General features: G+C 26.4%; 1 protein-coding gene across 1 annotated transcript; it reads left to right on the top strand.

Moving 5' to 3' along the window:
* Positions 1-1,851: 1,851 nt before the first annotated feature.
* Positions 1,852-7,772, top strand: LOC113554174. The gene is made up of 5 exons (XM_026957899.1): positions 1,852-2,089; positions 5,122-6,046; positions 6,916-7,048; positions 7,458-7,534; positions 7,627-7,772. The coding sequence occupies exons 1-5, from the start codon at positions 1,919-1,921 to the stop codon at positions 7,710-7,712; spliced, it is 1,392 nt and encodes a 463-aa protein (XP_026813700.1). The 5' UTR covers positions 1,852-1,918; the 3' UTR covers positions 7,713-7,772.
* The last annotated feature ends 7,300 nt before the right edge of the window (positions 7,773-15,072 follow it).

A 15,072-nucleotide genomic window follows, 5' to 3' on the forward strand; every position in this document is an offset into this window, starting at 1 on the left:
TTATTATTATTATAGGTTCTTTAATTGAGAATTAATCAAGAATAAGTCCAATATGCATTCTTTAAAGTCTTCCTAGCTCTTTTAAAAAAAAAAATGTAATCAGATCACTTTACGAGTTTTGAGAGTTTTTACTATAAAGCGTGTTTTGAGGACGCTTCGTTTTTACGAATTTCGTATTTCTTGCGGTGCCATTGACATGTTCACACCTGTACCCGCAACTCACGTATAACCGTTCTCACACGAATGAATTACGACTTACACAGAAGTTCCAGACGAAAGCCACGAGATTACATGTTGAACGGATACATTTTTCAGCATATATATCAGCAGGCCCTTTAACATATTAAAATAAATATTCTGTAACCCATGAAATCTCAGAAAAAAATTTAAAACGACTTTGGACAGTTATTAATTTATTATACTATAAAAGCCAACCTAATTTTGAATATTATTTTAAAAACTATCATTAATTTAAGTATGTGATTCAATGTATCATATCATCTGACAGGTGACTCGTTACGGTCATGGCGTACCTACATGTTCTATGACAACGATGAGTTCTGGTACGATTATCATTTCGTCGTTGTACAAAATTCCCCAGGTAATGAGCCTATACTCTATAATAATTTAGTGTTGAACAATTTCTTGACACAAATTACTTGTGTTTTATATTTTATTATCCATCATAATATTATGCTACCACTGACTTACCAGCAATAAGACGTTATTTATGTAGTCATTCACTAGATGAAACTGCGGTAAAACTGTTATTCCACTGAATGACGGGTGCAATATAATATCGAATAATGAATAAACTCATAACTTTGTGCAATTTGTATTCTTGTATAGCTTATAACAATTCGTATGGAAACGAAAGGAAAATAAAATAATCAGAACCTAGTATAGAGCCAGCCGTCCAGAAATTATTTTTTCACCAAATAAATCACTTTTGCACGTTCCCATGACCTAAGTCCGGTTTGGTATGGCAGAGATACATTGACAAATTGTTACATACCGCTCGTCCATACCAAACGTGCAGTAGTCAGTGACTGGTCTCAAGTCAATGTCTCCCATCATAATAACGCATTGAGTAATGTTATGTAGACTACCAACTGCACACGTAGTGGCGTATAGTAACATTATTGATAACCACGCTGCGCTTTGTAACGTAAGCCAGATTTTTTTATCAGATGGGTAGATGGGCCCGATTGTGTGAAGCCATAACGACATAATGTTGTATCAAATGTGTAAATAGCATGGTGATTAGCGACCAAGTAATACAACAGTAATTACTGTGATATTATTACTCCTATAATTACACAGAAACAAAACGTAAAATGAGGTGGAACAAATATAAATTTAGCACACGACGGGTAGACAATTTTTAAAAAGTGTATGTTTTTAGCTGATATTTAAATGATGTAAGTGTTGGTGTGGTTGATGAATGATGGGTATAAAATATCTATGTACGGGATGGGTGGGTGCGGAGTGTTTCTAAAAATCTTTTACCCGAAATATTTAAACACTCCACCACAACAACGATACCTACATACTTACCGATGTGACGACGAAGCTGCAGAGGTCGGTACGTTAAGTGCACGGATCATAACGTTTCGGTGTTGTGGTGGGAGGTGAAAGGGAGCGGTAAAACGAAGACGAAGACGACGACGAGGTACGCTAGGCAAGTGTGTATGTGTGTGTGTGTGTGTGTGTATTTTGTATGCAGCAGGTGAACTCTGCAGTGCAGAGGGGAAAATTAACAGAGCGGCTCGGGCTATTCGCGTGTTCTTCGGTGAATTTCGTCGGATAAGACGCGGTTTTCCCGTCGCCGTGCAATCCATCAGCGTAGGCTGTACAGCGTGCACATGTCATTGCGACAACCATCTGCGCCGTACCTATACTCGGGCCCGCTGATCACATGGACGCGGCCAAGCTGGAGGCCAAATGGCCGCCCGACAGGAAATCCGCAATCGAAGCATCCGAGTTTGGTATTTACAAGGAGCCGTCCGACGGGAAACGTCTGAGCGGCACAGACAGGGCCACCGGATGTCTCCTGGTACTATCGCTGATCGCCGCTGCCGCAGTAGTGGTAAGCAATTCTACAACAATGTATATATTATTATATAGTATAATTTTTGGTATAATTTGGTATAAATATATAACATGCATGATACAACGACACTATAATTTTAACTTTTAAGTACAACTGGGCCACGACTTAAAACCTTAAACTATTATGCCTACCACTAAACTATGATGAAATATACAATAATATGTTTATAGGTGTGTAATAAGTACTGTTTGTTTTTGTAGACGAATTCGAGAATTTCATGTAATCATTCTAATCCAATGGTCGGCAACCTTTTTGGACTCTCAAGCCACATTCACAAATTAAAAAGAGTTTACGGGCCAGATAAAAATAAAAATTCTTAAATTATTTACAATGAAAAAAAACACGACCTAGAATTTTAAAATAATATATATATAAAAAAATATATAATAGTCGCGCGGGCAGCCGGTTGCCGACCACTGTTCTAATCGATTCGAAACAAATTAATGAAATAGATTTACGGAACAAGTATGATATCTGTAGAGTTAGTAATTTTTAAAAATCGTATAATATCAGAACGTTATCTTAATAATACAATACTATTAATACTGTTTGGTTGTTGTGTGTACTCGACACAATGGGCACAGATATGCTGCATTTTCTGACACCATGACTTTAGCCGAAAATTGCAGACAGAAAATTCCCTATCTATTACATTTTACAAAAGTTTTCCCGTTTAACCCTACTCCTTGTCGATTCAAACCATTGTCATCACGCTTGGGACCCTATCTTACCTGACGTCTTCAGTATATAGCGATTGTTTTAAAACTTTTGGTGATATTAGTTTAGTTATCATGCCCGACACCGGCAGTAATTTCTCTTCACCCTTTTGATTTTAGCTCTCTTGAATCACGTATGGGCATCAAATACGTGATCGACGATCGTTTGTAACCGCAACGTGCATTTATTGTTTCTCGTTCGTATTCTGTTGTGAGATTTTAGAGAATGTCGGTGGCGACCGGTTTATGAAGTTATGCGAGTCTTTTTTCAAATAAAAACATAACATCAATAGTATATTTTACGCTTAAGAATATGAATATTCGAATAATGATAAATATTTAAACAACGAATATCGGGACACTAATCAACATCTATTACACGCATCTTTTGATTATTTGTCTGGTGTAATTAAACTCGCGCAACGTGTACAAAAAAATATACTAAAATCTTTTCCTTAAAATATAATATACTCTATAATATAAGTAGGTAAGGTAATTAATTATATCACTCGGTATATAATTATTGAATCTCATCATATCGATTAAACAAATTTTACATCAATCGCATCATTAATTTACATTTGTATTAGCATTTACAACACATAACACTATTACTGACTAAAGTTAATTTCAAATTAAAAATACCAACAACATATTTTTTACCATTTTACAGTTCTATAATTCTATAAGAATAATATGTTTAAAAACTGTATATAAACTTAACAATCAGCATATTATTATGTATTTATGTCAACTAAAAAAGAATACGATAACTAAAAAAACATTTTCTTCATCAGATTAATTGTATTGAAGTGTTCTTCATATTATAATAACTCAGTTATCAAGAAGTAAGAACCATTTTTAAATTTAGAATTTTTAAAAAGAGCTCCTCTGAGATGATGATAGTTTGAAAAAACATAAGGTCCTTATTATTGTATAACATACACAATAAAATAATACACCTTGTTTGTCAACGAACAGTTATAATTTTACAGGAGTATTTTTGATACGTTTACAAGCAGTTACACGAATAGTGCGTACTAATCGAGCCATGAACATTATGGTCACCGAAACTGTGTGGTTATGATAATTATGATTAGATAGGTATACTTTCAGTATTAATTATGTCAAACCTCGTTTAGAGTTCATAACATTTTTGGTTTTTTTAGTTTGAGTAATTTTTTGGACACGCACTTTCGTTTTCACCGCGAAAGCGTATGGTTTATTTTCATCAATTTTAGAAAACCGAAATTAAAACTTTAAATTTGTACTACAATAATTACAGTTCGTTATCTCAAATATATTCATCAATAAACACCAATGTACGCAACACCGAATTTATTTTCCGCTTTGTAGACGGGAACCATAATATATTAATTTGGATTTTATCGTGTTAATTACACCACAAATAACGAGTTATGTTATTGTATCGCATTAGGTAAAATACGTATAACGAAAACGAAAGTAAATTTCTATGCGTATTGCTAAGTCATGTATATTTTTGTGTTGTATGGGAAATGAGAAGACATTTTATCTGGGCTTAATATCATGGAATACCTTTTAAAAGTCCAGATTAATTTTTAAATTTATATAACATCATATAGTGTATTATTATATGAATTGAATTGTTTAAAATTATTATTACATATAAGTAAATCTATATCGGTTTTTTTTTTCAGAAATCTTATTATAAATAGTAGCAACTTGATTTAATCTTGAGTGAATAATTAAAATACCTAATTTAAAATTCATATTTAATTTAATTTTTATGTTATTGTTATACACTAATATTTAATGACTTACTATGTACCAATTAAATATAAAAACGTATTTTGGCAGAATGATGTAGCTAATGTTACTATGACTTTTTAAAACATTTGAATGATCCAATATTAACAAAATATCTGTATCTAAAAGTATTAAATATCACTTTAAAAAATTAAGTTTTAAACATGATTATTCCAAGTACTTTTTAAAAATAGTAATTAATTATTACCAATAATAATTTTCTGAAGACAAAAGGCCATTTGAATAAATTATTATTTACTACCTATTTATAATAAAACTACAAAAACAATAGACTATTAATTTATGTTTTAAAGCTACTGCGTCATCATACTCTTGTAATATTAGCTTGTTCAGAATAACTATTGAATTCTAAAAATGTCTCTTTCAAAAATTTTCAAAATAACGTTTTATATAAATATAATATCTTATTGGAAAATATTCGTTTACAAAGTAATTTTTAAATTTATCAAATATATTAATTTACATTATAAATGTTTCTTTTAGCTGTACTTTTCGTTCTATGATTATACAATTCCAACAACTCAAGGTGCATCTACTGGACCAATAGTGAGTTACGCTAAATATGTAAAAGAAAAAAATACGATGACTTCTCAAACAGCTAACCGTTCAACAGACGGGCTTTTAGCTGCAGTTCTCGGTATACAAAATGCCGAGAAATACACGACATGTGCCCCGGCGGACGACGTAGTTATTGCCAAAAGAATCGATGACGGTAAATTAGAAAACGGTAGGCAAATGCGATTTTATCCACAGCTGCCGCCACAACGGCCCACTTATTTATCTTACGACTCAAATTATTGGAGAACTAATTCCAATAAAAACAATAAGCTCGAATATTCCGATGGTATATACGGGTTCAATCGGAGATCGGATTTTCCACAGTTGGCAGCTTATCGGGCACCATTTCCACCAAAAAGCATCCTGGACGTAATGAAGTACGTGACAGGCTCCCCTCATAAGGCAAACATTCCTGAGTACATGATAGCGCAAGAATCCAACCCTCAGTTCTATCCTATCAGACCGGCAGAAGAAGTCAACAGATTCCTACCAGATGTAAATACGCCAAGTACCAATTCGAGGAGATTCCGCAACAAATTTGGTCCACCGGTATACTTGACACCACCTATCATGTCGTTACCGGATGACTTTATGAAGCCACCTAACCCCGATGCCCGTTATTCGATGGATTTTGAGAGTGACGTTCCTTTAGACCTTACACTAGAAGAAGGATCAGCTAGTGTACCGTCACATACTGGTGTAATATTCCGTCCACCATCTTTTAACAATGGTTACCCTATAGCAGATTCTCCAAAACCAAAAAAAGTTAAAAATAAAAGAAAAAAAAAGCCAATAAGTGTAATGTTAGACATCTATCCATTATCAGATGGTGAACACGAAAACGAACAAGGTTGGTAATTTAAAATTAATTATACTCAAAAAAATAATATACATTTTAATGTTACCTGTTGGTATTTAAGTCCAACAAATATATTATATACTGTATAGTAATACAAAATAAATATATTATTATGCTAATCAAATATTAATTTAAATACTCTAAATTGTTATCGTCAACACTCACTAAAATTTCAGTTAGAAAAATCAATAAATATATTAACTGTAAATATTTCTGGAATAAATGGAATGAATAGTTTTAATTTATCTACAAAGTGATTCAGGTACCTAGATATGTATAACTTATACTTTAAGATCGTAATATTATTAACAATAGTGATAAATTCTAAAAAATTAATTAAATTAAACACATTTCTTTAAGGAGGACCTGATCAAATAACCTTTATTACTATTGATTTAAGCAGTAATATATTTTTGTTTTTTGTTTTTGTATTACTGAAAACATAATTTAAAATGTTGTTGAGTAAAATTCCACAAATTTAAATGTATTATTTATCAATAACAATTTGCACTTTAATTACATTTAAAATATTATAAAAAATAATAGTATTTTTAAAATAATAAAATTCAATAGTTATAAATTTCCTAAAAGATATAAAAATATAATATAATTATTCTAAAACATTTATATTTAACATAAATCCTAGCTTCTAATCATTTTGTCTCAGATATATAAAATGTCATTAAATGCATAATATATATATAATATTATATAATGTTTTTATTTTGTTAAATTAATAATTTCAAATTTGATATAAAATGAATAGTTACCTATATTATTTCAATACTAAATAGTATCATTAAACCATTTATTAATAATTATTTTAAGTACCTACACTAATATATATTGATTATATTTAGTTGACGAAGATGAAGAAGAACATAATTCTGAGATTATTACTTCGTTAAAAAACAATATCCAACACTCAGATTCAGATAAATTATTATTTCGATTGAACCTATTTCCAAAATTCAGTGAAGGTGGTCGTAGAATGTAAGTGTTATTACAATTAATTATAATTATAATATCAAATGTAAAAAAAAAGTTCAAAACTGTTAGTTATGATTATATGATAATTTTAAGTGTTTTATATTATGATTCAGTATAATAAACAGTTATTAAATTAAGTATTAATTATACCTATATTACTACTAATGCTACTATTGTAAATGGCAAAAGATGCAAAAATTTTACCCCCAAAAAATATGTTTTATGCAATATTTAAAAAAAAATGATTTTAAAATATTAATTGACAGAATGCTTTTAACTATATCATAATAAAATTAAATCTTTTTCCTTGTATCCCCTGGTGTCATAAACATAAATAATTACGATAATTATAAAATAATGACATTAGATTTTAAAACCTAAATATAAATTAATTTTATTTTTTTCCATTTAGTTCTAAAAATGTGAAATACGAAGAACAAGACGATCATAAACCAATTATTCATTTGACAACGCATAAGCCATTACAAGGTAACAATATCATATAATGTTTTAAATTATACTTTTAAATTTACTATAGAATATGTATTATGATTTTCTATAAGTATATAATATTCTTTTAGACAAAGAAGAAAACGACGAAAAAGAAAAACTATTTGAATATTCGTCGGAATCAAAAAATATAGCAAATATATCAAAAACACAATAACACTGAACTCAAGACTTAAACCATATTAAATAAGTTATATTTAATTAATACAAATGTTAATCATACTTTATAATATTAGTTACATAGTTTTTTTAAAACCAAAATAGATGTTTAAAAACTATTTCATTTATTTTAAGTAATCTTTTTATGGGAATACAAAATTGTTTGGACAATACATTTCATAAGATAAAAATAAATATACCATTATTGTATATTTATATGTATTAATTTCCGATTTATTTTTCGGACAACAAATTCAAAAAACCATTGAACTCGTTCAATCTTGCGTAAAACAGGGTATTACTAAAAATTCACAAAATGGAAAATATTACAAATATCACATCACGTGTGTTTCATAGCAGAATACAATTAAAAACGAATGACTAGCTTAAAATTTAACTGCGTGAGCTTTATAAATCTTCTATTAGTTTTGGTCATAATTATAATATTCATAGTTATTTATTTTTAATACATGAGATACAATAATAATTCATGTGAAAATCTCATTAAATAGAAACTAAAAAAATCATTTGAATCATTCTACCACAGTCGACTATATCCAGTTTTAATTATCAATCAACAAACAAAAGCGAGAAAGAAATTTTATATCATTTCAGAGACCTTTGTATACTCCTACTATTTGTCTATTTCTATTTTTGAAGCCAACATAGCTAATCCAACGAAAACTACAGCCATGCTCAAAAAATGTCAAAATATTTGGTTAGTTTTATACATCTTTTATGGTCTTGCCTGTTATAAATTATAAGGATATATTTAATTAAAAAGGATGAATTATTAATATTATTGTCAATATCTATATATTAAACATTTTGATATAGATACATATACATTTTAAATTTTATCAAATTTAACAACATCACTATTACAAAATATATAAAAACTATTTCTACTTTGATATCTTTTATTTGAAAAATATTTTTAATTATTTTTAATAATTTTTTATTATTTTAACCGTAAGAAAATTAATCAAAATGTAATAATTATTATAATATATTTATAATTGTTGAAACGATATTTTTGTATTATTTCATAAATAGTTAACTCATTACTTCATTATAATTTATGTATAAGTTGGATCTTTGAATGTAATATTGGTACAAAAGTGTTCAAATACGTAATCATAAAATGCTATATATCTGCATAGTTTATTATTTTATATATACATAATTAATAAAAGTTATTGTTTGTAACAAAATGAAAACTTTAAAATACGAATAAAAAGTGTTGTATATTTATATTTTATATTTTAATTCTTTTAAAATGTATTTAATTATATTTTTAATTAATAACTAAACTCAATTAATTATTTTACAATTAAAATTTAGCTCCAATCAAAACCGTTTGATAAATTTTATCTGGAAGAAAAACAATTTACATCATTATTGTATTTTCTTTATTTAATAAAATAAATATAAACTATCTGTTACGTTTTAAATTCATTTTTTTTATTTTTGGATGAAAAGAATTCAATAAAAAATATGTACAGAAACCAAACAATTTAAAATAAAATGTTCAACTACCTACCTATGTTTACATTTAAACAGTACATAGATATTGTATATTATTTGCAATACTATATTTAACCGGCCGTAGATATAGATATATTAATTTCGAAGGATATTATAAGTATTTTAGAATTAACAAATTTGTAAATTGAAAAAATTAAAACCCTAACATAAGGATAATATTTACCCCCGAATAATATTCTTAGATTTTAAATGTATAATCGGTCAATTCACTATAATATTAAAAATAACAGAGTAAAACAGATTTTTTCTGAGAATACAATTTGTCATGGTATGAGTTGGTAAGACGGAGAAAATTTATCTTGATTTTTTATTCTTATTTTGTCCACATCCTAATTATACATTTAAATGAAAGACATTACTCATTATCAGTAGGATTCTGTATAAGAGTACTTTCGAAAACATACCTTTAAGACACATGTAATATATACAGTTATGTAAGACTCTATGTTTAGTACTATAAATAGTTCTAACCTATTATTGTGTATTTACCACACACACTAATATTATGTTATAATTTTATAGAAGTTTGTGTGTCAACATGGTACTACTAGACTTAAATATAATACAAAAATAACTATGGTAATGTATTTATAAATATGATAGCAACCATAATATCATAAAAAAAAAAAAAAACTTAACTAACATCATATATGATTTAACAATGTTATAAATTATAACTTTTCCTATCATATTTTACGGATGTCGAATATTGTTATTAGAAAATATTATGTATAACTATAAACGACATTTTTATAAAAATTCCTACAATATGTAAATAAAATTTGTATAATGTTTAAGGCCGGGCAATCTCTATCAAAAAATAATAATAAGCAAATGTGAAATTTTGAATTTTTATAGATGAATCAATTGTTTTTAAAATGAAAAAATAACTTTATGTATTTAATATTAATTTAATTTAAACTTGATTATAAAAGAAAAACCATTAAACTTTACTTTCACTCTTTACATTATGGTAAGAACTTAGGCCACCAGTATTTCATAACATAACCCCTTGTATTGTTCAATATACTTAACAAAAGTCTAACTTTTGCTCAACTCATACAAACCAAATTAATATTATTATACAATTTTTTATAAAATATCCTATCTCTGTAAACAGTGTAAACATTAAAATGGCAATGTCCGTGGAAAATAATATTGTACAAACACGTAAAAAACTTGTTAAGGCTTAACCTATCTGAGGCTTTTGAGATCAAAAGTTCCTTCGATTTTAATTAGGAGCAGCGTACCATCCGAGCAAGATACGAAGTCGTCGCGCAGTCTCTGCACCGCATTCGTTAGATTTTTTTTTTTCAAAAAACCGTTAATAGATTTTAAAATAATGAGTGTTGTTTGATACAAGAATGTTACATTTTTTCAAATTTACAAAAATCAATAAGCATGCTATATATGTATACATTATACATTTATAAAGTATTCAATTTTCGCATGAGAAAATAGGGCGATTCTTTTTTTTTGTTGCCTAATTTTTTGTTACACAAATTTGTTTTGAAAAAAATAATAAATAATGCTAATTTAGAAAAATAAATAAATATATTTATTATAATAAATTATCTCCTTCTATATCTTAACTTTAATTAAGCACTATAGTAAAAGCACATTACAAACGTTATGATTGCATTTTATATTAATAGCATTAATAATTGAGATTTTTTTTTTTTTTATTGATTTACGCTCATGTTTAGACAACCAAAATAATTATTCTTCGTCCATAGTCTAAACACTAAATTGTCGAGTATTCTCAGGATTCTAATAACTTTAAAAAGTAGCGTAATAGGATTTACAATAATTAAATTTATGAAATTTGTTATGTTATTAAATAAAACAATCAAAACTAACTTTTTTGTTATTTTAGCAATGTTATGTCATGGACATATGATACATTCTAGTTTAAATTGTGTGCACTCATATTGTATTCACATTTAGTAACTGCTGTAATTAATTATGTGAAATGAAATAAAATACCCAAAAATACAAAACAATATTAACATTTTTTTTTTTAATGTGTCAGCCACACGCTGTATAAAAATACACTTTGTCACCATAAAACATGATGTTTAATATTATGTATTTTCATGTATCTTTATGGCTAATGTGCGTTGGTGTATCTCTATCGGATGACTGTGACAACAAAAGTCAACAAAATCTAATAAGAAAACATGAAAACGTCTAAATTGGTTTATTATGACTATTACACTCCTTATAATAATATACGATCATATATTTATGTTGCATCCATTAAATTATTTTCTTTGATGTTAAATTTATAATAATTTTTTATAAATATTTGAGTTTTTTTGTTTCGATAATTGTAGTCTTAGAATCTACAGTGAATTTACTGTAAAAACCAGTATAATATGGAATAAGCATCAAAACACTATGATAGTTTAATAACTTAATAATAATTGTAAGTAAAATCAATAAAACATCATTGTCCTTTTATAACTAAATCAAATATAAATAATTAATGTCATACTAAATAAAAAATTTAATTTTTTTTTTATTGTTTTAACTATTTCAAATTTCAATGATCAATTTTATTGTAAATAAATGTACTTATTTAGGGCCAGTGATTTATAATCAACTGTTAAATATAAATTGGTAACAAAATAATGTTTTTAAATTAATTAAGCAATAATAAAACATTATGATATGTTTCAAATAAAATTAATTCCGATTTATTAGACCATAAACTTTATGTCTGTAACTAAACTAAATTGTATTCTTATCAATTCTTAAAATATAAAATTGTATTTTTTACTCGTGGGATAAAAATAAAGAAGAAATTAAACCAGATATTTGTATTTATTTTTAGTCATTACATAAAATAAGAGATAAATTTAAATTTGAAATTATTTTTGAATATTATGTAAAAATGTGATTGTTGTATCTTATAATTGAGGTATGTATTGCGGGTAGTCGTCAGCATAACCGTATGCGTGAGTATATGCAGTCGGATAGCCAATAGAAATACCTGCAAATAAAATAATATATTATGTTTATCAAAAATAATTAGAGATTCATATGTATAATACGTATACGTTCTTCTTAAGATTTTTAACAAAATAGTGACTATTTAAAATAATTCAATACCTAAACCACTTCGGAATCCGAATGGCGAGTACCGTGGATATCCACCAAAACCAAACGAAAACGGCAAGTGATGGATATGCGATGTTTCTGCAGTTTTCATATTCTCATGATCCGCTACGGCTGGTTGTGCAGCAGGCATTGCAAATGCGACATTCAACACTGCCAAGCACATCAAGATCTGAAAAATAAAATGAAAACCATTTAGGTGCACTTTGGTTAAATTAGATTATAATGCTACATATAGTGATTAATACTAATTTAAATAAATTGATTATTAAAACTATAAATACACGAAACTATGTCATAATAATAAATTACTCATTAGAATTACTACACTGATCATTGTTGCATACTTTATTAAAAATATTTTTAACTTTTACATTTAACTGAAAACATAATTTATTTAATCCAAAATTTGTTTATTTAAATAATGTTAATAAATTATTGAAATTATACTTGTTTTTTAAAATAATATATATTATTTAAATCATACAATTTTATAATTAAAGGACAAATATAATCAGTACCAGGTACTTAAGATGACGTCGTACCAGCACGTATTGACTCCGTCTTTTATAGAAAATCAAAACTATAAGAAAATTGTACATTTAGAAAAATCCATTTTACTCTGTTTTTCTATTATTAGAGTTCATTGATATATTAATAAATTTAAAATTTAAGAATATTATCAAAGGTATTGTACGAGTATATACCTATATGGCTATATATAATAATAAAAATTGTGCAAATATGATGAGAAAATGGATTCTTAAAACGTAAAATAGTAAAGACTATAATATAATATACGTATAGACGTATAATACTGATTTAATAAGGTGATGACAATACATTGTAATCGGTACAACGCCCATTTAAAAATATTTTATAATTCAAATAAAAATATGCTCTTGTATATTTATGGTTTGTAGGGCTACCTATTAATCAAAATTAATTTTTAAGGACATTTATTGAACTATTAATCTAAGGTTTTATATTTACGTTATATAAAAATGATACGTTCTTTTGGATTATATATTGTAAAAACTAAAAATGATCGGCACATTACTGTATAATCTCAAGATATTAATTATTATGACCATAACAAAGGAAAATCAAGCAGTTTTCTAGTTATTTCAAATGTATTTCCAAATGCAGTTAAACAAAATAATTATGTTTGCTTAGTATAATATATTTTGATAATAATTTATGATAATATAATTTATGTCATGGTTCACTAATTATGATATAAATTATAGTTATTGTCGTAAATCATATACTAGTATAATATGATCTAAGCTTATTGTACTACTTCATCTGCTAAATTATTTTTTATTATAAAATATATTGTTCATATTTATCGAAAAGGAAGGTTATATACTGATACTACTATAGTACTACAAGAATACGTAAAATGTATTATAATTTAAATTATTTAATATTTAAAAATTTAAGAAACACAATTTATACAAATATAATAATAAAATAATAAAATATAAGTTTGAATATTTACAAGACAATTCAACTTACCATAGTGAATGCAGCAGCCATTTTTGTATTTTTTTTATTTTTGTAAAAAATTAGAAATAATTTAGAACTTATCTGTTAACTCAACACAACTGAACTAATTTTCATTTGATTCTACTCGTCCTTATATTCTAATTTTCCACCAATAATGGGTTTTTCAAACAATAAACTGTTAGTCACTAATGATCAATGTAACATAAATACAACGCAGTTGATACTCAATCTGAAAGTACTTATCTATATTCTTCCCTGTGGCCGAATTAAAGGTCGTTTAATGGGACTTTCGTCATTAGAATGATATTCTATTTATAGTAGGTATTTTTATTATTTGTAAATTTAATGTTTAAGAAATCTATAATAACATGTATAAAATATAATTCACAGTAATAAATTTGATTAAAATTTAATATTATAAAATACTGAGTCTATTAAAGTTTGTGACTAATTGTGAGTAGTCTTATTTTAATTTATTTATTAATTTTACTTAATTTTAAACATAACAACTAATATTGTAATAAGTGATTTTAATTTTTAACAGTGAGTATTATCTTAAAATACTTGATAATAAATATGTATAGGTACTATTTATTTTGACGATTAATAACATTTTGATAATTATAAAAAAATAATTATATTTTATTTTGTAACAAATAATTATGACGATAATACTGTAAATTATATAATTAAATAAAAAATAAAATCTTATAAAAAATGTAAGACTTATTGTAATTATTATGTGTTAAAATGAAAAGATTAAATCATGCAATTTATTTAAAATGATGATTAAAAATTCTTTGCTTTTTGGTAGGCAATGATTAATGAAGCGAGTACTGTTAAATTTAATGACAATAATGAATTATTCTATGTAATAAGCGGTTCTTAACAGGGTTTGTTAATTGTATAGAAAATTATAACATAGAAATAATTAACATTAGTCTCAAAATGTTTATATTAAAAATTCCGTAAAAATTGCTACTAAGAAATTAAAACTCCACTTTTTTTGGATTTTTTTCTTTTCTTATAGATAAGTAAAATAGGTATAAGTCGCATATACTCGTATGTCCTGAAATTAATCATTTCTCGTACAGTTATATAGTACTTTTACTTTTTATATCTTAATTTAAATTTATTTTTAACAGGGAAACGACAGAATAACTGACGATTTTAATATT

This window comes from Rhopalosiphum maidis, chromosome 2 (assembly GCF_003676215.2).
Source record: "Rhopalosiphum maidis isolate BTI-1 chromosome 2, ASM367621v3, whole genome shotgun sequence".
Taxonomy (NCBI): Eukaryota; Metazoa; Arthropoda; class Insecta; order Hemiptera; family Aphididae; genus Rhopalosiphum; species Rhopalosiphum maidis.

Bases quoted from the DNA above. Each gene is read 5' to 3' on its own strand.
- LOC113554174 (XM_026957899.1), top strand. From the start codon at position 1,919: ATGGACGCGGCCAAGCTGGAGGCCAAATGGCCGCCCGACAGGAAATCC. The intron at 6,047-6,915 runs GTTGGTAATTTA...GATTATATTTAG, and splicing joins TGAACACGAAAACGAACAAG to TTGACGAAGATGAAGAAGAA. The intron at 7,049-7,457 runs GTAAGTGTTATT...TTTTCCATTTAG, and splicing joins AGTGAAGGTGGTCGTAGAAT to TTCTAAAAATGTGAAATACG.